The sequence below is a fragment of the Arvicola amphibius genome, chromosome X (assembly GCF_903992535.2).
Source record: "Arvicola amphibius chromosome X, mArvAmp1.2, whole genome shotgun sequence".
NCBI classification, from domain to species: Eukaryota; Metazoa; Chordata; class Mammalia; order Rodentia; family Cricetidae; genus Arvicola; species Arvicola amphibius.
Window position 1 is genome coordinate 60,855,276 of NC_052065.1, and position 22,863 is coordinate 60,878,138.

Below are 22,863 nucleotides of genomic sequence, written 5' to 3' on the forward strand. Positions count from 1 at the left end.
TCTTTCTAGTAGTTTAGAAATACCACTCATAGAGTTGAAATGGAGTAAAAATCTACTTTATATTTTTAGTAGACTGTGTAAAGCAATAAAAAACCTATATTTTTTACCTATGTGCAGTATAATAATGTACGGTATATAAATGCTCCTCTAATTTGACCCAGTTAATAAGCTTTGAGTATACAATATATCCAAACATTATGTGAAATGGTAATTAATCAGCTTCAATCACAAAAACATAGAAGGTTTTGTGCAGTGACACCAGACATAGTGAATTATTATTCTTTATTCTAACTTCAGAACATAAAGTGCTTGTAAAAAGTTCCATCATGCTTCCTTCTTCATATTAGCACTCTTAAAATGAACGAAATACTTAGCCAGGCAGTGGTGGTGCACATGCCTCGGGAGGCAGAGGCAGGCGGATCTCTGTGAACTGGAGGCCAGCCTGGTCTACAGAGTTGAGTTCCAGGACATGAAGAGCTACACAGAGAAACCCTGTCTCGAAAAAATGAGAACCAAAGAAAAAAAAGAACAAAATACCAGTAATGTTTTCTGGGAAGTTACTTTAGAAATTAAATGCCACTGCCTGGGCATTTAATTATTCGACAGACAGGCCAGTAACTCCAGAGAATTGCAGGCATTGGAGTCAATTCAAGAAAAGAGGTCCAGGAAGGAGTGGCAGTTCCCACCAGCAGTGCTGGGTGTGCTTCCTGTGACTAGGGTACTTATAGGCTATGAAAAGACAAACAGGTTGTATGTTCTCCTCAAAAGAGATCAGAAAACCATGCACTTAGAAAGCTACTCACTGTGTGTTCCCATGGCTGTGAGAGGGGAAAGGGGGCCACCTGCCTTTGCTTCTACCACCCGTTTGCTAGCTCACTACTTCCAGTGTGCCTGGAAGACTCTTCCCGATTCTGTGACTGTTTTGAGTTCACTAGCCCCATCTCATTACTGTTCTGGGAGAAAACCCTTAAAAATCTGAGGGAAAGAGGAGTCGAGTAGGCAGTTATCTGGGTAGAAACAAGGAAAACCAGGGGAAGCCTCTGCTAAGCCAGGCTACCTATACATGGGACCCGAGAATGGGATGGAAGGTATATTTTTGCTATCCTTTGTGTGTCCATCTGAGGCCAGCTGCATAGCTCCCTCTCACACACAACATTCTTTGAAATGTTTTGAGACAGGGTCTCATACTGAGGTTTGCCTGGAGCTTGCTATGTAGCCCAGGTTGTCTTTGAACTCACGATCTTCCTGCTTCAGCCTCTCAAGTTCTCAGATTAGCAAAGAGTATGACCAGGCTTGGTTTGCAATGTTATCGACATGGTTATCCAACCCATTAAATGTGGAGACAAACAGACACACTCAAAATACTTACAATTATTTAACCATTTCAAACACACAGAAATATGTATAACAATAGATATTTGGCCACAGATACCAAGATTAAAGGATATAAGTAGTATAATTGAGAAGTGAAAACAAACAGGTGAAAGAATTGAAGAACAGATGTGGGAGAAGAGGGAGCTGAGAAGGGGTGATTTGAGTATGGTGGGGGAGTGAATAGGTGAGGTGGAGAACAGAAGAACAGGAAAGAGGTGCTCAGGAGAGCAGCCACAGACTGGACTGCTGGGTTTCTCTTCGCTCAAGGCTTCAGTTATTCTCTGTGTTGTATGTGGGCTATGCTCCACCAAGGATTAACCTACCTACCTCTGGTGGTCTCTTGACTCCCTGTGTGTAAAGCACCGCCTACATAACCTCCCCTTTCCCTTCCTCTCTGGAATTGGGCTCCTGGCTCCATTTTTTCTGGGTTATTCCATGTGTCCTCAAATATGTGCCTGGTAGCATCAGTCCATATAAAATGTGACTTCAAGTATTAACATAGAAATCCTTAAACTTACATGTGAGCTTACATTTTTTAATATTTCACCACAGAGCAGGCAACATGGGCAGATACAGAAAGGTCAAAATCAAAAGGCAATATTCTACAAAGAAACTATTTCACCACTCAAAATGAAGCATCCTTCGAGTGAAGAAGGAAGCCATGATCTGGTGTTGGCTTTTCTTAAGGCACTTAAAATAGACATTTCAAATTTACAGCAGTATAAAACCCAACAATTTAGCATCTACTCTCTTGAAATAATGACCCAGTTAAGACCCACCACTCATATACGCAAAAAAGAAAGGAAGCCCAGAAATAAGAATAATAAAGGCTTCAGAATAACTTATTAATACCTGTTCCCCAAAAGGAGTTAGAAAACTAAGCTGGTAACAGTTCTATAGAGTAAAAACACATGCAGACATTTCTGAACTATAAAAGAAGCAGGGATAGACCCAGTTGACCTTCACACTGGAGTGAGTCTCCAAGTGAGGGTTCTTTTCTTCAAAAGTAGTGAGATTATCAGCAAAGTTCTCTCTTCTTGGGAGGGATGAGGAGTGGTCAGGTGTTAACATTTCAGTTCCATGCACAATCAACCAACACAGGGACCAGATGTTGAAAGGATTCCAGCGACCAGAACCCACAGCCCTCACTGCATGGCACAGAGGCTGTGTGGCAGAAACTCCTGCACGTAGGTAGCAGCTGCCTTGGAGAGGTAGGTCATTGTGCCAAATCTGCCACTGGGTGCGCTGTCATACAGAAGAGTACAGATGCCAGATGCAGGATCCTTTGCCAACATGACGTCATCTGCGCCAAGGGTTTTCTATTTGGTTTTAAAAGATGGGAAAACAGTGGGAAGAAAAGGTTACCAATCCTACCAAGCCAAACTCTGATGAATACACCTCAGAGCTTCCTTCCCATTGCCAATTCTTTGGCTGTATAAGCAGAAGGGGCTTAGGGTTATGAAGGATGGATAAGAATTTCTACACATGGCATTTGTCACTAGACTCTAAATTATTTTAATTACTATTTAGAATTTTCTATTATAAAGCATTTTTGAAAATTAAATATCAATTAATAATTGATTAAATGATTCATGTCTGTTAATAACAGAAATAATGTTAGCACTTGGAGATAACCCAGTAGAACTACACCGGGACTTTCACCTTCTAGTACTGCTGATTTTGGCTTGTATTCCTTCATATAGTATTTGGTTCTATTTCTTTCTAAGCCACCTTAATTCAAAAAGTCTGTAGACATTCTAAATGTAAAGTCTATGTCTAAAATGGTTTATATTTTCTCATATGTGACCCGATAACATCCCAGAACACTTAAAACTAGGAATGCTTAGAAAATCTTGGATACTTTTGTCTTCTCTCACAGTGGGTAAGAGAAGGAAACATTTGTTGTATGTTCTGGGTCTCATGTAGCCCAATCTGGTCTTGAACTCACTATGTAGCTGAGGCTGGCCTTGAATTCCCAATCCCCCTGCCTGCAACTCCCGGATGCTGTGATTGCAGGTGTGCACACAATTGGCAGCCTACCTGTTCTTGAAGGAACAAGTCATTGGCAATATGTACTATTTTTTCCACAGCAATGATGCTTCCAATGCTATGAATTTCAATATCTGCCAGCATGGTAAGGACAAGGATGGCCTCAACCAGAAGCTGGCGGTACTCTGGTTGAGGTACACGATTCAGGACAGACTCCACATGGACAGAGAATTTAATCTCGCCTGGGGTCATCTGTGATAGAAAAAGTGAAAATCAATTTCTAGAATCCCATCACCCAAGAATACCAAAACTTTTCTTTGAAAAGCAGTAAAAAGTCCTGTAACTGCAGCCCTTTAATGGAATGGTGTAAATTGGCACAATCTGGTAATGTATAACAAGAGTCGTGAAAGTATCAATGTCCTCTAACACAGAATATTATTTATGGGAGTTTGTCCAAAGAAATTATCCAGAGAAGAAAAAGCTCCATGTGTACGAATGTTTATGGTAGCATCAGTCACATATTGAAACTTGACATAACCTAAACATGGCAATAAATACATAAATGATGACATGCTATAGTAACTTCATGAGGCTTTATGAAGCTATTTATGAGACTAAATCTATGACCCAGAGAAAAAGCACTGAAGCCAAACTTGAAATGATATATATGATGAGTAGAATTATGTGAAATAGCTACATATTATTAGAATAAAACGGAGCTTAAGAAATGCAGTTATGGGGCTGGAGAGATGGCTCAGTGGTTAAGAGCACTGATTGCTCTTCCAGAGGTCCTGAGTTCAATTCCATCACCCATATCAGGTGGCTTACAACTCCTCTGACTTCCACAGGGACAAGGCATGCATGTGGTGCACATACCTACATGCAGGCAAAACACTCATGCACATTTTAAAAATTTTAAGTGCAGTTATTTTGGGGTAAAGTAGATTGAGAAATGCTTTTTGGTAAAATTGTATTGTTTATATTCTATAGAAGCAATATGGAGTCTAAAGACAGGCTCAAAACTTCTATCAGGAGCAAATGACTTTGCATATCTTGGAAATCTCTGTTTGTTTCCTTATCTATAAACTTTCTGAGAAAGACATTCTCTTCTTAGGTGTCTTACAAAATTGAACTGAAAAATCAAATTAAATAATGTGAAAGTTCTTTGATGACTCTTAAAGGTATTAGGTTTACATTTTTACTATTAATATTTCAACATTGTTTAAATGCACAAAATACACCTGTTTACACAGGCAGTATGGTATTCTTTATTACACAAAAGGCTTATATGCAACAGTAGAGGTCTAAGACATTACACTTAGCATTCAGTCCCAGCACATCCAGCTGATATTGCAACACCACCAGTTTTTGAGAATTATAAACTTACTAGTCCTAGCTTGTTAGTACAAAATACCAAAACATCTGATAACCAGTGTCTGTGTTTCATGGCAATGTTTTCCAACCATGATTATTTATCAGTGTTAGTCTATAGATTAAAAAAATTACAAATGCTCAGGTTTCCTCTCTGAAAACTCTAATCCACTAAGTTGGGAAAGAAAGTTACTCTAATACAGAAGTTCTCAACCTGTGGGTAGTGACTTCCCCCTTGGGGGCTCTGTTGTGGAATATTACTTTAATTATGTAAAGGTGTGTTATATTTGTTTATGCTGCATTTAATAGTGTAAAGATGTATTGCTTTGCCTGCCGAAGGCATCTGATTGGTCTAATAAAAAGCTGAACAGCCAATAGCTAGGCAGTAGAGGGACAGACAGGGCTGGCAGGCAGAGAGAATAAGTAGGAGGAGAGATCTAGGCTGGAGACAGAAAGGAGAGAGGGAGAGGGAGGATGGAGGAGGGAAAGGGAGGGAGGGGAAGAATGAGAATGATGGAGAAAGAGAGGGAGACATCAGGGCCACTCAGTCAGGCATCACCAGCCAGCCAGATGCAGAAGCATGAAAAGTAGAACATACAGAATGAAAGAAAGGTAAAAAGCCCTGAGGCAAAACATCGATGAAGAGAAACATAGATGAAGAGATAAGAGCTAGTGGGACAAGCATAAACTAAGGCTGAGCATTCATAATTAATAATAAGTCTCCATGTCATGACTTGGGGGCTGGCAGTCCAAGAAACTCTACTACAGGGGTCACATAGCAGATTTTTACATTATAATTCATAACTAACAAAATTACAATTATGAAATAGCAACAAAAATGATTTTATGGTTGGGGGTCACAACATGGGGAACTGTATTAAAGGGTTGCAGCATTAGGAAGGCTGAGAACCACTGCTCTAAAATATGATATAGATGTCAATATCAGCACAGGTCTACAACTATCCAATTGGAGAAAGGTTGGGGTGAAAGAGATGGGAGAATATAAGAAGCCATTCATTCTTATGTTTGTAGCCTTTTTGCCTTCTCCAACTCCCAGTCTCACGTAGAAAAAAACTTAGTCATTGCAGAAAAGCTATTCTTATTAATAAAACAAATAATTATCCATGTTTATGGTGTGTATGTGTGTGTTAAATGTGGAAGCCAGAAGCTGACATGAGATGCTGTTCTTAGTTGTTTTCCATCTTTTTTTGAGGCAGGGTCTCTCACTGAACCTAGAGTATTCCATTTCAGTTAGACTAATTGGCCAGCAAGCACCTGCAACGCACCTCTCACTACATCTCAGTGTTGGCATTACAGGGTTGCATAGTCATGCCCATTTTTATTTTAAATGGGTGCTGGGGATGCAAACTCAAGTCCTCATGCTTGCTCAGCAAAACAATTTACTGATGATAGCCAGTTCCCTAGAACCATATTATTGTCTAATATTCTCATTCCATTTTTACCTCCTTCATGCATTTCACAGTCAATTGATTGTAGCACGAGTAGTGAAAAACCCAGAAACAGATACTGGGGTTCAAGCTGAAGTTCAGAAAAGCAAAGCAGCCAGCTGCTAGAGAGATCTTATCTCTACCAAGGCTCAGACAAACCACAGGCGATCCTGCAATGCTCTCCGCCAACCTCAGACTCCACACTCCACTGAGTTCCTGTGTCTTCCCCCTTATATTCCTCTCTCTGCCCAGCCATACTGCTCCTGTCTCCACCTCCCTAGCGCTGGGATTAAAGGTGTGTGATCCCAAGTGCTGGGTTCACCTTTGTATTAGCTCTGTTTCTCTTTTAGACAGATTCAATCTCAAGCCCAGGGTGGCCTTGAACTCACAGGATTCCCTCTGTCTATCTCCCAAGTCCTGGGATTAAAGGTGTGTACCACCACTGCCTGGCCTGTCTGGCCTGTCTGGCTGACTAGTATGACTGCTTTGCGCTGACCTTCAGGCAAGCTTTATTTATTAAAACACAAATAATATACCACTACAATTGATTCATAAAATGATTGGTCTGTTTCTTTGAAAATTAATTGATATATTTAGTTTCAATAATATAAATTCAATAAATATCAATTTCATAATTGATAACTGAAATGTTTCAGACAGGCGAGCTTTCCATTATGTACATGTGAAGGACAGAATCTTACCTCCCTTGTGGTTGAAGAAGGAAGAACAAAACCTTCCACAGAAAGTCCATGACACTGCAAGGTAGAAAAACATGTTATGACCAGAGACAAACTAGGAGCTGGGAGGCAAGAAGGAGAGACTTCGTATTTCTGAGTGTGCTTCACGGGTTATGGTTTGAGCAGCCACAGGCCAGCTAGAGGTCTGTAGTCCATGTGCCCAAGAATGGGTTCATGATTTCTAAGTGCTAAGATTTAGGATGGGACTACCATAGTTCGTCCTCTTCTTAGGGTAGTGGAGTGGGCAGGGTCGATCTTTTTGGGATAGACTAGACACCAGATTCAGAGACCACCTAGAAGAGTATCATGCAGGTCCCAGAGTCATTACCAGGAGGCCTTCAAGGCCTGGCAAGATAACCTGACAGATAAAAAGTACTTGCCAACACCCAAGCAAGCCCAATAAAAAGAGATTGCTCCCATAATCCCAAGTAAAGGAGGAAAGGGAGAACCTACTCCACGAAGTTGTACTTTGACCTCCACATGTATGCTATGGTATGTACTTCCTACCATAGTGTACAGGTGCACACACACACACACACACACACACACACATTTTTAAGAAAGTAGATAGGCCTTCAAGAGACTGAGGCTGCCGAACATGACTCAGAGTAGATATTAATGTACGTGAGCCATTTCTACTTGTTCTAGTTGAGCTCCTTATCAATACTCTTATCCTGTCCTATTCTTCCACACCTTTTAACATTTAAAATACATTGTTTACTGTTTATTACTTATTGCAAGTAATATAAGTTTCACAAGAACAGAAATTATTGGCTATTTAGACTTTTGTAATAGGAACACCTACAACAGAGTCTGATATACAGTAGATGCTCCATAAATACTATTATCATCATTATCATTATTTGAGACATGGTTACAAGTCACCTAATCTGTCTCAAATTCACTATGTGGCTGAGGTTGACCTTGAACACTGGAAGTCCTGCCTCCATTTCCCTTAGTGCCTTCAAGTACATGTGTGGAGGACCATACCTGAATCATTAGATACATTAAAATTCTTTACTCTATTAATCATATACTTTAGATTCCAAAGAAGCCGAGACACTATATAAAGCAACCACATATGAGTGACAGGTTTACTGACTCTTTTGGACAATTACATGCAATACTTCATACTCAAGTAATCTCTGTACAGACAATTAGTAGCTTTGAGACATGTTAGAATTATTGTTACATTCACGCCTGGAAAGGCATGTATTCTATATCTTACTTTAAGACCCTAAGTCTGGGTTTTGATTTTGGTAAAAAAAAAAAATAACAGTGTGGTAGTTCACAACTGTAATTCCAGCAGTCAGGAGGTAAAGGCAGGGGATCTGTTCAAGGTCATCCTTGGTTACAATGAGACCAGCCTGAGCTATATGAGACCCATCTCAGAAGAGAGAAAACAATTTGTATTTGTATAAATGAGACAAATCAATGAGCTTAATGGTCTTCCTGACCCTCTACTATAACTACCATAATGGTGTGATATGTCCTTACAAGTCTTTTGAAAAATATGCTTTAGAAATAGGAACAAATATTAATCACACCAAGAGTTTTATTTAGGCCTGGTGTGGTGATGCATGCCAGCAATCCTAGCACTCCAGAAAGCTGAGGTGGGAGGATTTTGAATTGGAGGCCAGCCTGGACAATAACAAAACCCTGTCTCCAAATAAATAAATCAGAGCTAAAGAGTTAGCTCAAAGGTTAAGAGCACTTACTACTTCTGCAGAAGACTCAAGTTCAGTCTCCAGTACCCACATGATGGCTCACAACCAACTGCCTCTAGCTCTAGTTCCGAAGAATCCGATGACGTCTTCTGTCCTCTGTTGGTACCACATATGTACACACACACACACACACACACACACACACACACACACGAATGCATGCATGCATGTATGTGTGTGTATATATATACACATATATAAAATGATTAAATATAAAAAAATTAACAAAACAAGAGTGTTCTTTAACTACTAGTATCACTGCAGCTTTCTATTACTTTAGTGGTTTTCATCTAAGAAAAAAATATCAGAGCAACTTCTGCAAACTCTCCATATACTTCACTGTTTTGTTTGTTTGCTGTTTTCTTTGCCGAGACAGGATTTCTCAAAGATCTACTTGCCTTTGCCTCCAGAGTATTGGGACTAAAGGCATGTGCCACCGTTCTTGCTTCCGCCAACTTTATGGTAGTGACATATGGATATGAATAGCTTAGAACTGCAAATAACATTTCCACTCTCATAATAACAACAAAGAAAGTGAGCTACTTAGCATCACATTATTGACTGGCAGCAAATACAGTGCAAAATCTCACAATGCTCAACTATGGCCCCAAACAGAGAGGTTCTGATTTTTTAAACCTTATTTAGAAACAATACCCCTGGGTGATGGTGGCTCACACCTTTAATCCCAGCACTCAGGAGGCAGAGACAGGTGAATCTCTGTGAGTTTGAGGCCAGCCTGGTCTACAGAGTGAGTTCCAGGACAGGCTCTAAAGCTACAAGAAACCCTGTCTCAAAAATACCAGAAAGGGGAAAGAAAACAAAAGAAAAGGAAACAATACTACTGCAACAATAAGGACAATAGAGTAAATTATTAATAATGCCACAGTGATAAATCAATTTTTCCTATTTTTGTCATGTAATGGTTATGCCACATGTCAGCAAGACAGATTCATGATTTTAAGAGGGGAATAAAGAACAACACTGTGTTACACTCACTTTTTGCAGAATTTTCCATACTTTTTGATAAAATCCGATTGGTACTCTATTTAGTGCTCCATCTAGTCTTCTCCGCCGTTGCCACTGACCTTGACGACTATCTTTAGATGTCTGTTGACCATACACAGTAGGAAAGGATCCACTACTTGCAGCAATACAGGCTGCAGGTGACTTGGAAGAAAAAAATGTAAATCAAAAGTGATCACTGCCCCTATGATCAAATATCATTAACAGTTATATTTTAAATTCAAAACCCGCATGTTCTAACATATAGCAAAGAGAATAGTAAATACTTTATAAAATGAGAAAGCACATGAATGAGCCAAAGTAATGATGTGACTACAGCTTGCAGTGTTGTAACATTGTATAAACATTTAAAATTACTTCATTTATTTGTTGAGATTATAGTATAATTACTTCATTTTCCCCTTCCATTTTCTCCTTCCAAAGCCTCCCATATGTCCCTCCTTGCTTCCTTTTCAAATTGGTGACAGTTTTTAATAGTTGTCATATACATATATGTATCCTGAATATAAAATACAACCTGCTCTAGAACTCTCAACAGAGGAACCTAAAATGGCTGAAAGATACTTAAGGAATTATTCAACATCCTTAGTCATCAGAGGAATGCAAATCAAAACAACTCTGAGATTCCATCTTACACCTGTAAGAATAGCCAAAATCAAAAACACTGATGACAACTTATGCTGGAGAGGTTGTGGGGAAAAGGGAACACTTCTGCATTGCTGGTGTGAATGCAAGCTGGTACAGCCCATTTGGATGTCACTGTGGAGATTTCTCAGAAAATTAGGAAAGAACCTTCCTCAAGACCCAGCAATACCACTTTTGGGTATATATCCAAAGGATACTCAATCGTACCACAAGGATATGTGCTCAACTATGCTCATAGCTGCTTTGTTTGTCATAGCCAGATCCTGGAAACAACCTAAATGCCCCTCGACCGAAGAATGGATAAGGAAAATGTGGTACATTTACACAATGGAGTACTACACAGCAGAAAAAAATAACGACATCTTGAATTTTGCAGGCAAATGGATGGATCTAGAAAACATCATTTTGAGTAAGGTAACCCAGACCCAGAAAGATAATTATCACATGTACTCACTCCTAAGTGGTTTTTAAACATAAGCCAAAGAAAACCAGCCTACAAATCACAATCCCAGAGAACTTAGACAACAATGAGGACCCTAAGAGAGACATACATGGATCGAATCTACATGGGAAGTAGTAAAAGATAAGATCTCCTGAGTAAATTGGGAGCATGGAGACCATGGGAGAGGGTTGAAGGGAAGGGGAGAGGTGGGGGGAACAGAGAAAAATGCATAGCTCAATAAAATCAATAAAAAATACAATCTATTCAGTCTGCATAATGTTACTCGAATGTATGTTTTCAGGGCTGACCATTTGATAGTGGATAATTAATTGGTGTGCTCTTCCCTGGGGAAATGTACAATCATTTTATAAAGTACTCTGGTGATTCAGAGTAACAATGATAAAAATACCAATAATACAGTACATTGTCTGTTTATCTGGTTTAATCTAACTTCTATTTGTCGATGACTTTTTTTCCTGTTTATGACTTTTAACATAAGTCTCTGTATGTTACTTTTCTATTGCTGTGATGAAACACTGTGACCATGGCAACTTATAAAAGTAAGCATTTAATTGGGCTATGATTCCAGAGGGTTAAGAGTCCATGATGGACAACGGTGAAGGCATTAAACATTCCGAGAGGATTAGATGGGAGAAAAATTGTGTTTTAAACGAATGGTGCTGAATAAGTGGCTATCACATGCAAAGGATGAAGCTGCACTCTTTTACACACTGTATGCAAATATGAGAGCCCAATATTGTTTGGGGGAAAAAAGACAAAAAGCCCTGAAACAAATAAAAACCACAAAAAGGAAAAGCAAAACAAACAAGCAAAAGACAAGTAAGACAAAAACCCCACACCAAACAAAACATTACATCTACAGAAAAACAAAACACCAAAAACTCAAAACCAAAAAACTCATGGAGTACATTTATGTTGCCATGGGGCCTGCCCTTGAGAGTGGTTAAAAAATAGAGTCAACAAGGCAGACCAGAACACAGGAGTGTTGCTCTTGCAAGTCATTTTTACAGGTTTGGCACTTGGGCTGGAATATGGAAATGTGGCCTTTGGGAGGGATTATGTCAACACTGCAGTTTATGTACAACACCTGTTTTCCTCCTGGGAGTCTGGAGTTTGGGGATATACAGGACAGAGGCTGTTTTCATGAGCAGTCCCAAAGAAAGAGCCTGGGTTCTGTGCTAGGTCTTTAGCTATTCTGCTCAGCAGCACTTCACTTAGGCTGTAACGTGGCACTGGAGGGATTGTAATGCACCCTATATGGCTCTGCTGTGGGAGCACTCTTGTGTGTTTTTCCATGGGCTTCACCCAGTGCACCTTTTCTTTTGCTGATTTTGTTGTTTATCCTTTTGTTGTACTAATCATACCTTTATGATTATGTGATTAGTCCTGTGACTCCTAGTAAATTACTGAGGCTGGAGATGGTCTTAGGGAGTTCCCCTTCCTAATACAATCATAGCCCCAAATGTAAAGGCTAAAGCTCTTTTCATAAAATTGTTAAAATATAGCATATAGCCCAAAATAGCATTAAATTTTTGTGGCGCTGATTTAGATGCCAATTTTTTAGATGTGAATGACATAAGAAAAAAATAGAAAATGGAAGTTAAAACAGAAGACTTTAGTTCTTCAAAGAACATAAGTCGAAATGAAAAGGAAATCCACAGAAAGAGAACATATATGTAAATCACATAGTCTATAAGGATGCTGTATTTAGAATATAAAAAGAATCCTTGTGATGGAGGAGTGTCTATGTGTTACTTTCACTGATTAATAAAAAAACTGCCTTGGCCCTTTAATAGAACAGAAAATTAGGTAGGTGGAGTAAACAGAACAGAATTCTGGGAAAGAGAGGGGAGATGCTTCAGGCAGTCGCCATAAGCAGTCGCCATGCCTCTCCTCTCTGAGATGGACACAGGTTAAGATCTCTCCTGATAAGCGACCACCTCGTGGTGCTACACACATTACTAAATATGGGTTAATCAAAATGTGAGAATTAAATAAGAGGCTGAAACTAATGGGCCAGGCAGTGTTTAAAAGAATACAGTTTCCATGTAATTATTTTGGGTAAAGCTAGCCGGGTGGGGGGACGCAGCCCGCCGTTCCATCTACAGATTGGTGCCCAACATCCTTGTAACCCCAAAATGTAAAAAGCCCAATTTAAAATGGATAAGGAATCAGGGAAATGCAAATTAAAACTACTCTGACATTCTGAGTCACTGGCTAATTGGCTATATCATTAAGAAAACAGAGTCTGATGATGGTGGTGGAGGTGGCACACACCTTTAATCCTAGCACTGGAGAGGTAGAGGTAGGTGGATCTCTGTGAGTTTGAGGCTAATCTGGTTTTAAGGTGAGGGCAGCCAGGGATATACAGAGAAACCCTGTCTCAAAAATGTTTATATGAATGAATAAATAAATAAATTCTGGCAAGGATCTGGTAGGGGAAGGGGAGCCTTTATTCACTGTAGCTTCTTTGGAAATCCTTGTGGCAGCTTCTCAAAAAATGACAAAAGACAACTATCATTTAACACAGCTATAGCATTTCTAAGCATATAACCAAAGGATTCTACATCCTACCATAAACTTGTGCAGTCATGTTTATTGCTAGTCTAGCCACCACAGCAGGATAATGGGATCAACCTAGATGCCTACCAATTAATGAGTGAATAATGAAAATGTGGAGCATACACACAATGGAACTTTAGCTGCAAAATATGAATTATGAAATTTTATAGAAAATAGATATGATGGAAATTACTGAGGTAACCCAAACTCAGAAATACAAATATTGCATGTATGTGAATGTAAGTACTTTTGTTAGGTATTTTTTTCACAGAGACAGGAAAAGTAACTATACTCTGAGAGAAATGAAAATACACAGTTTTGGTTAATTTTGTGTCAACTCAACACAAGATAGAGTCATTCGGGAAGAGGGAACCTTAATTAAGAAAATGCTTTCTTAAGATTAGGCTATAGGAAAGCCTCCTCCCACTTGCCTCCCCTCCCCTCCATCCACACTGTCCCTTCCTCCCTCTCCAGACCAAAGAGCAGTCAGGGTTCCCTACACTATGGGAAGTCCACGGTCCTCCCAACTCCCCCCAGGTCCAGGAAGGTGAGTATCCAAACTGACAAGGCTCCCACAAAGTCCGTCCATGCAGTAGAATCAAAGCCCAGCGCCATTGTCCTTGGCTTCTCAGTCAGCCTCCACTGTCAGCCACATTACATTTTCTTAATTAGGGATTGAGGGAGGGCCCAGCCCATTGTGGGTGGTGCTAGCCCTGGGCAGGTGGTTCTGAACTATGTAAGAAAGCAGGGTGAACACTCCATGGGAAGAAAGCCAGTAAGCACTCTTCCCTGGCCTTTACATCAGCTTCTGCCTCCAGGTTCCAGCAGTGTTTGAAATCTTGCCCTAACTTCCCTCAAGGATTGAATTGTGATGTAAATTTAAATAATCCTCCCTAAATTGCTTTTGGGCATGGTGTTTTATCACAGCAATAAATACCCTAAGACACACACCTATGTAAGAATCTGTACATAAAGGTTAACAGCAACACTGTGCATGAAACTATTCAGATATCCATCAACTGATGAGCAAACAGATAAAGAGAATGTGATGTAACAATACAATGATTATTATTCTGCAATAAAAATGAATGAAATAGCAATATTTATGACAATATAAAGAACCCTGAAAAATTATGCTAAATAAAAGAGGAAATTCATTGGTTAAAGTGATTATTTGATAGATTAGATTCATAAATAAATACAAAATAAAGGATTATAGAAATAGTTTCCAGGAAAATAACTTCTCTTTTTAAATTTCCATTAACATGGAAATCACAGAGCTGGCAAACTCCTCATTTAATGCTGGGTATTTGCTTAAAGTTACTCAAAATATTATTTCCAATAGATCTCTTTTTTGTTTAGCCCAATTTTCTTCAGTTTGGGAGAAATTAAATCATAACTTGTCATGATTTAAACCAGACAAATGTAGATGATAAAAATACATTATATGTATAAAAAAATGTCATATTCAAATCCATTATTTCATAGCTTATTATGTTCTAATAAAGTAGAAAAAACAAGAATCAAAAAATTTATTTAGAAAAGAATCTTCCTAAATTGTGAGCTTCATCGAGTCACTTCCATTTTGTTCAATGCTGTATCTCCAGTGCATGATATAAAGCTGGCATTTAGTTCACATTTACTAAGTAAATTACTTCTTAGAGGATCAGCCACAACAGAGTAACTTTGAAATTTAAAAGTGCATCAGAATCCCTAAAGAGCTTATTAGAACAGATAGTTGGGGCTTAGCCCAGTCTTTCTAATTCACTATCACTAGGATACAGACCAAAATTTGGTTTTTCTTTCTTTTTTAAAAATTAATTATTTTTAATAAAGCAATATTTTCTCATTTTATATAACAATCCCAGTTGCCACATTCTCCTCTCCTCCAGCTCCCCCACCTTCCCTCCACCCCACCCACCCCCATCCACTCCTCAGAGAGGGTAAGGCTTCCCATGGGAGTCAACAAAGTCTAGCACATCGCTTTGGGACAGGGTTTTTCAAATACATTACAAACTGATGTTGATGTTGTCTAGTCCACTGTCTGGTGCTCACTTTCAACAGTTCAAAGAATGAATATATACATAACAAAACTTTTTAATTGATTATTTTTCTAAAATAAAATAGAAGTTGGAGTTGAACTCCCTTTCCTATCTTATTAGGAAAGAAATAGACTGCCCCCTTTTATATGGAATTGATCTATAGTCATGTTAGTTCAAGATCAATTTGTTTTTAATTATTTATTTTTAGTTTTAGATTTATTTTATGTGTATGAATGCATACCACAGGAGTACCTGAAAGTTAAAGATGGCTGTAAACCACCATGGGGTTCTGAGAATGGAACCCAGGACTTCTGCAAGAGCAACAGGTGTTCTTAACCACTGAGCCATTTCTTCGGCCCCTAATTTGTCTTTTTTGTATATACTCAAATACTTTCTTATGATCCATATAACAGCATATCAAAGCACTTGTGAATGTAACATGAGATAACACAAGATTAGTTACCAGAAAGGACGGTGACATCAAATCTACACCTGAGGGATGACCACCACTAGTCTATAAAAGAAATTGAGAAAATAAAAATTTAAAGGGAGAGGCAAGGAAACAATTATTTGTTTAAAAATTATTAATATTATTAAACCACAGTCAATTTAAATAATTATATAGCATGTTATAAAAAAGCCAATAAAATGTTTATTCCAAATGTCACGGCCACGGCAAAGAATAAAATAAGTAAAACTACCCTGAAATATCTTCACCTATAAATTAGAGTACTGGGAATTGGCAGAAAAAAATTACAAAACACCAGGCAGACAGGTAAGGATGAAAAGCAATGCTATAAAATAAGAAAGTAATGACAATCTAGGCTCTCTGTGCTCTATATTATAGCCCAAACAATTTGGGCCCCTTTGAAAACCTACAGGAAGTAAATATGTAGGAGAAAACCCTTAAGTAGCTGGAAAGGTCAAGTTTACCATCATTTTCATCTAGCTGGCATCATGGACTTTTGAGTTCCAATCACATAAAGAATTTATAAATAATACTGGACATCTATAAAAACTATAATGTGAGCTGGGTGTGATGTTACATGCCTTTAATTCTACAACTTTGGAGGCAGAGGTGGGAAGCTAGCCTGGTCTACAGAGTTTATTCCAGGACAGCCAGGCTACATAGAGAGACCTTGTCACAACAAAACAAAACAAAACAAAACAAAACAAAACAAACCCCAAAACTATTGTCACTGTCAACAAAAACTAGGATCACTAACTAATCACATCGATGAAGAACTTTTTAGCACTAAAGCTGTCCTTTCCACTTTCAAATAGGAAAACGTTCAGGCAAACTAGGAAAAAGTCCTGGCAAAAACTGTAACATAAGTTACATAACAGAGTAGCTCCTTTTTTCTTTTAAACTATTTTTGATATTTTTATTTTATGAGTGTAGATGTGTTTTGCATACATGTATGTCTGTGTACCACATGCATACAGTGCCCATGGAGGCCAGAAAAAGGTGCCAGATTCTCTGAGGTTGGAGTAACAGATTGTAAAACACTATTGGGTATTATGAATTGGACCCAGGTTCTCTGGATGAGCAGCCAGTGCTTGATGTAGGTGGGTCATCTGTCTATGTGTTACTTTCACTGGTTAATAAAGAAACTGCCTTGGCCCTTTGATAGGACAGAAAATTAGGTAAGCGGAGTAAACAGAACAGAATGCTAGGAGGAAGAAGGCAGTGAGGCAGACACGATGAAGCTCTGACCCAAGATGGATGTAGGCTAGAATCTTCCCAATAAGCCACCACCTCATGGTGCTGCACACATTAATAGAAATGGGTTAATCAAGATATGATAGTTAGCCAGTAAGGGGCTGGAGATAATGGGCCAGGCAGTGTTTAAATGAATTTGTGTGTTGTTATTTTGGGTGTAAAGCTAGCCATGTGGGAGCCGGGCGGGACAAAAAGCAGGCCTGCTCATCTCATCACTAAAGAATGGCGTCTACGTGGATAACTGAATCCACAGAAAGCTTGAGAAAGCTTGGGAAAGAATAGAGTAAAGCATGGCTTCTTGGTGGCAACAATTTCTCGGGTCTGGCTCTGCTTGCTGGGGGCAAGCGGGTGCTCTCATCTAAGAGAGGCTTCCTGACTCAGCTTTAGCTGCAAAACCCTGCGGATCTTCTGAGAGGACCTGCCATGAAGCAATTAAACGGTGTTGATGAAAAGCTGAACGCACGCTTTTCGGTTTTTAGCCATAGCAGGAAAAAAGCTGCACCGTTTTAAAATGCTGGCTTTCTGGGCTGTCCTGCCAGGGCAAACTCTGACTCTTTCAGGCAGGCAGTCAACTGACTGTGGTCTGTGAGTAGAATGCTGCAGCTTGCTTGCTGGCTAGGACCTTGAAATGACATAGAGTTGTGGTGATAAACATGGCTACAGCCAGTACCTCTGCCATGAGGCTGGAAAGCTAAGGAATGGGCTGGATCTAGCCGCCAAAGCCACAGCTTTAATCCGACCCATATTGCTCAGTAATTTAAAGGCTCATGTGAGCAGAAAAAGAGAAAGAGATACAGTAAAGAGAGATTCAAAAACAAAGAAAATCTCTAAATGATTTACAGTGTGTTAAAAATATATTCAGGCTAAAAATTAAAGTTCTTAAAGTAAAAAAAAAAAAGAGAGAGTACTTGGGTGTGGTGATACACACCTTTAATCCCAATGCCTGGGAGGCAGAGACAGATGGATCTCTGTGAGTTCAAGGACAGCCTGGTCTACAGAGTTATTCCAGGACAAAGATATACAAAGAACCTGTCTCAAAAAGTAAAAATAAATGAAATAGAGGTTAAAATAAAGCCGCATAAAGATGGAAAATACACAGAGAATCTTGATACTGTATGCTATTATGCTCTCTTTGAATTGTTTGAATGCTGAGGAAGGAGCAACAGCTGCTAAAGATATTTGTTTATAAATGCTGCTGAACTAATCCAAGATAGATATTTTGAAAATACCTTGACTTCAATATTTGGATCTAAGGTTATGATGCTTTGGAAAAGTCCTTCTTTTGTTTTCACAGCGGATGAGACCCTGTGGATTGCTTCTATCCCAATATGGTATGATAGATCACACCCTTCTGAAAGGTTGCTGTGAACACCCTCAAAAAATTACTTCACCCAACTGATGACTGAGATGAACCTAGCACACAGGTTATACCACGTAAGACCTAATTAACAGTGCCCCTATATAGCAGGAAGAAGTTTGAAGAGAAATTACTACGTTCATATTTCCAAATATTGTTTATAAATGTTCTTTTACATTTAAAGGGGGATATGATCTAGATATGAATAATTTGCATTGGTATGGATTTTTAGGTCAATTTTGTTATATGTATACGTATTTCTGATCTCGATTAGGATATTGTGATTGTGTAGTTTATTTAAAAATGTAATGTTTAATTAGGAAATATAGGTTGTTAATGGCTAATCATCAATAATAGTCAAGCTTGTAGTCAAGCTTCTTAGATTTTCTAGATGTGCATACATATATTTCAGATAGGCATTCTTCATATCTTTCAAAGACTACAGAATATGGCATTAAATGTTTTAATAACTTAGGGCTTTTCATGACAATGAGACACGTCTGCTCCTGGCAGCACCAATCTACTTCAAGAGGAAGATGGGCATCGTAGAGGCTCCTTATGGAGTTTGATAGCAATTTGGGCAAGAAACTGCTCTTGCCTGGACTGTTACATAAAATGGACACAAAGAATCCACAGAGAGAGGATGGCTGAACTTGCCTAAAGGTGAGATGGTCTTTCGGGGTTCCTGATTCATAAAAGAGTCTGCGAGACATTCTGCAGGACACGGCAGAGAGTGACTGAACTGCCTTTGAAATTTCCTGCTTCATGGAAGTCTGCTGGATACTATGGGCCTGAAGACTGAAGATGGATGCCCCAACAGTACAAAGAACTTTGGGTGACTGTCCAGGCAGCGAGATGTCTCTGTCATTTCTAGAGTTTTGGAAGTTGCTTACTTCTTGTTTACTTAGGTAATATTATATCCTTCTGGAGTCTTTGATGGAGTTGAAGAATGGTTAGTTACAGTTATAGTTTTCCTATATATGATAAAAGATAAAATAGATATAAATATTGTAACTAATTCTTTTTTATAACTGTTTTGTTTTATGTAATTTTACTATGTTAAAGTTAAAGCCTTTTTGTTTAAACAGAAAAAGGGGAAATGATGTAGGTGGGTCATCTGTCTATGTGTTACTTTCATTGGTTAATAAACTGCCTTGGCCCTTTGATAGGACAGAAAATTAGGTAGGTGGAGTAAACAGAACAGGATGCTGGGTAGAAGGCAGTGAGGCAGATGCCATGAAGCTCCGACCCAAGATGGACGTAGGCTAGAATCTTCCCAGTAAGCCACCACCTCGTGGTGCTACACACATTAATAGAAATGAGTTAATCAAGATGTGACAGTTAGCCAGTAAGGGGCTGGAGATAATAGGCCAGGCAGTGTTTAAATGAATACAATTTGTGTGTTATTTTGGGTGTAAAGCTAGCCATGCGGGAGCCGGGCGGACAAAAAGCAGGCCTGCTCGTCTCATCACTACAAGTGCTCTTAACCACTGAGCCATCTCTCCAGCACCATCTTCTTATTACAATCTTTCCTTGTATAAAATATGAACGCCAGAGGATATTTAAGGAAAGTACTCAAGTTTTCTTCAAAAGTAGGCTTCAAGCACTGGCATATTCTCCTAAATGAATTTCAGAGCCCCCTTTTAAAAGAAGCAAAATATCTGTTTTGCCTCTTCTATCCAGGATATTTTGAATGTGTAGGCTATTATAAATCTTCTTTGAAAGCAGAAGGGGGTTTTAAGTCTTTCTTAAGAAGTGCTATTAATAAGTATAGAAATGATGTCTGCAAGTAGAGTTTTCAGGTCATAGGCCCTAGGAGAAAACTTACTACTGTCATCCGTCTAAATGGACATAGCATCAAACTTCCCCCTAAGTATTTACGCTCATTCCAAGATTAGTGCAAGAAGCTTCTTTTTACAGTAGGTGGTGGTTAATATAGAGACCCACGTCTGGTTATCATGAAGAGAATAAGAGACCGCAGAGTGCTCAGCCCTAACGGGGACATCTATATTATGCATGCACTCTCAAGATTCAGGGATCACTGCAGAAGGGAGAGTGGGAAGATTAAAGAACACTGTGGAACAATATTTTCCAGAAATGACACAGCTGTTGCACACATGAACTCATACCATGCATAAAATCAAGTCTGCCAAAATCTAAGCGTGGAAAGGGAGAGGCTCAGAAACTCCACTCTCAGATGAGCTATCGGTAGTTGATGGCTGCTGGGGAAAGAAACATTAGTTCTCTTTATGGATGTGGCCCCTTGAAGGCTGCTCATGCTTCAGTCGACAACCTTACAACACCCCACCCCGACTAGCAGTACTCAGTGGACTCAATGGGTTTGAAAAAAAAGAGTACATGAAGTTGTGAGAGGAGAGTAGAGGGGCATATGGAGAAGGTGGAAGGGAAGGACTGAGGATCAGACAATCAAAATGTACTATATGCACGTGCAAAATTCTCAAACGGTAAAAAAATTAGCGCTACTAGAAGGGATTAAATTAGCATCTTCTCAACTTGGACATCTTAAAATACTATGATTTCCCAGAATTTTAAAAGCTATTAGGTATTTATCTACTGCACCAAGTCATTCATTGTTTCCTACAGTGAAAGGCCATATTGTTTGGTGGATCCTATTGATTCCTAGTCCTGTGCAGCTGTTCCTTCTCTTCATATATATGTATCAGTTAATGGTTCTCTCTTATAGTAGTGAGAAAGCCTATTTTGTGTTAAAATCTCATAAAACCATCCTGTTATTTATTTTTATGGTGTTTGGCATGAAACCCAGGGCTTTGCACATGTTAACCCCCCAAAAGAGATTAAAAACAAAGCCTTCATCTAATCTGGTATTCTCTCTAGTACCTTTTTTTGAGACATTGTTTCTCTGTGTAGCCCAGGCTGTCCTGGAACTCTCTCTTTATAGACCAGGCTGGCCTTGAACTCAGAGATTCACCTGCCTCTGCTTCCTGACTGCTTGGGATAAAGGTGTGCACCAACACCACCTGGCATACCATTTATTTAATTTTTGAAGGACTAATATATTTTTAAAAATTTATGTGTATGCATGTTTTACCTGCATATTGTAGTATTATGTGTTTTCCTGGTGCCTATAGAGCCAGAAGAGACCACCTGAGACTCTGGAATTACAGTTAATGAAAGGTGTGAGCCACCATGGATGTACTGAGAACTGAACCTGGCAGCAAGTATTCTTAGCCACTAAGACATCTTTCTGACCCCCATTTTTAAAAAAGATTTATTTTTATTTTATGCATATGAGTATTTTGTCTGCACATATATTTGTGTACCACATGCATGCAGTGGAAGACAGCACCAAATCTCCTGGAACTGGAGTTACAGACTGCTGGGAGTCAGTATATGAGTGCTAGAAAAGAAAACCAGGTTCTCTGCAAGAGCAACCAGTGCTCCTAATTGCTGATCTATATCTCCAGCTAGCTATTTTTAAAAGCATAAGTCTATCACTTTTATAAAGAAAATCCATTATAAATTGCACATTACTTATAATAAGGGAACCCAGGGTTTCTTGTTATCTGTTGCCAGCGACATTCCTCCAAAAATTAAGTCATTTGATCCAGAAAAAGGGGAAAGCTATCTACAAATAGTTGCTATGAGGGAGATTCCATGGCTTGTTATTACTCGTGGAAAGCTCATAATCATGCATGCTATATGGAATTGAAGGCTGGTTAAAATATGTTTAAAAAGTCTTTGTTGTTTCACCTGACTCTCAGTAGAGACAGACAGTTTACGAAATTCCACCTGAAAAACAAATGGTTCAAGTTATACTGAGGATATGAAACTAAATAAATTATTCTAACAAAGTTTGATTCTAAAACAATGTTTTGGTTTTGATTTTTTTTTGGACAGCATCTCCAGGATTCCGGACAGGCCTCCATCTAGCTGAGGCCGTCGCACCTTGACCTCTTGCTCCTCCAACTTCTATGCCCTGCATGTGGGGTTATAGGCATGCACCATCACACCCAGCTAAGAATATTATTAATTATGAATACATCAATAGTTTTTCAGGTTATATATTACCTGCTTTATCTCACTTTTTAACTGCATGATTCCAGTTCGTTCTGTTTTTGTTGCTCCAACAGCACCAATCTCATGGATGGAAATAGCAGGACTCACATTTGAATCAATGGGACGAACTGTACAGAATGAGAGATAAAAAAAGAAGAACCTGTCTAATTTTCTCTGCCATGTTAAAAAGACTTACATGTGCATATTTCTTTTGTTTTTAACTTAAGAAATCCTAGTGCAACCTTGCTGTTTTAGTGTAGTTCTTGGACCATTACCATTAGCACCACAGGTCTACATATCAGGCCTCCTAATTCAGAATCTGCATTTTAGAAATACTTCCAGCCTGAGGAGTATTATTTTCTAA

At 38.9% G+C, this 22,863-nt stretch overlaps 1 protein-coding gene across 4 annotated transcripts in view; it reads right to left on the reverse strand.

Moving 5' to 3' along the window:
• Nucleotides 1–1,895: 1,895 nt before the first annotated feature.
• Nucleotides 1,896–22,863, reverse strand: part of Phka1 (phosphorylase kinase regulatory subunit alpha 1) — a 148,372-nt gene continuing 127,404 nt past the window's right edge. For 2 of the 4 annotated variants that reach the window (XM_038316258.2, XM_038316256.2), the window contains 7 exons: nt 22,512–22,627; nt 22,194–22,232; nt 15,845–15,895; nt 9,643–9,813; nt 6,884–6,937; nt 3,415–3,615; nt 1,896–2,693 (listed from right to left, as the gene is read on the reverse strand). In XM_038316258.2, the coding sequence (XP_038172186.1) occupies nt 2,520–2,693; nt 3,415–3,615; nt 6,884–6,937; nt 9,643–9,813; nt 15,845–15,895; nt 22,194–22,232; nt 22,512–22,627 (806 nt within the window). In that variant the 3' untranslated portion in view covers nt 1,896–2,519. The remainder of the gene's footprint in view (nt 2,694–3,414; nt 3,616–6,883; nt 6,938–9,642; nt 9,814–15,844; nt 15,896–22,193; nt 22,233–22,511; nt 22,628–22,863) is intronic. The other 2 variants (XM_038316257.2, XM_038316259.2) reach the window with 2 other exon arrangements.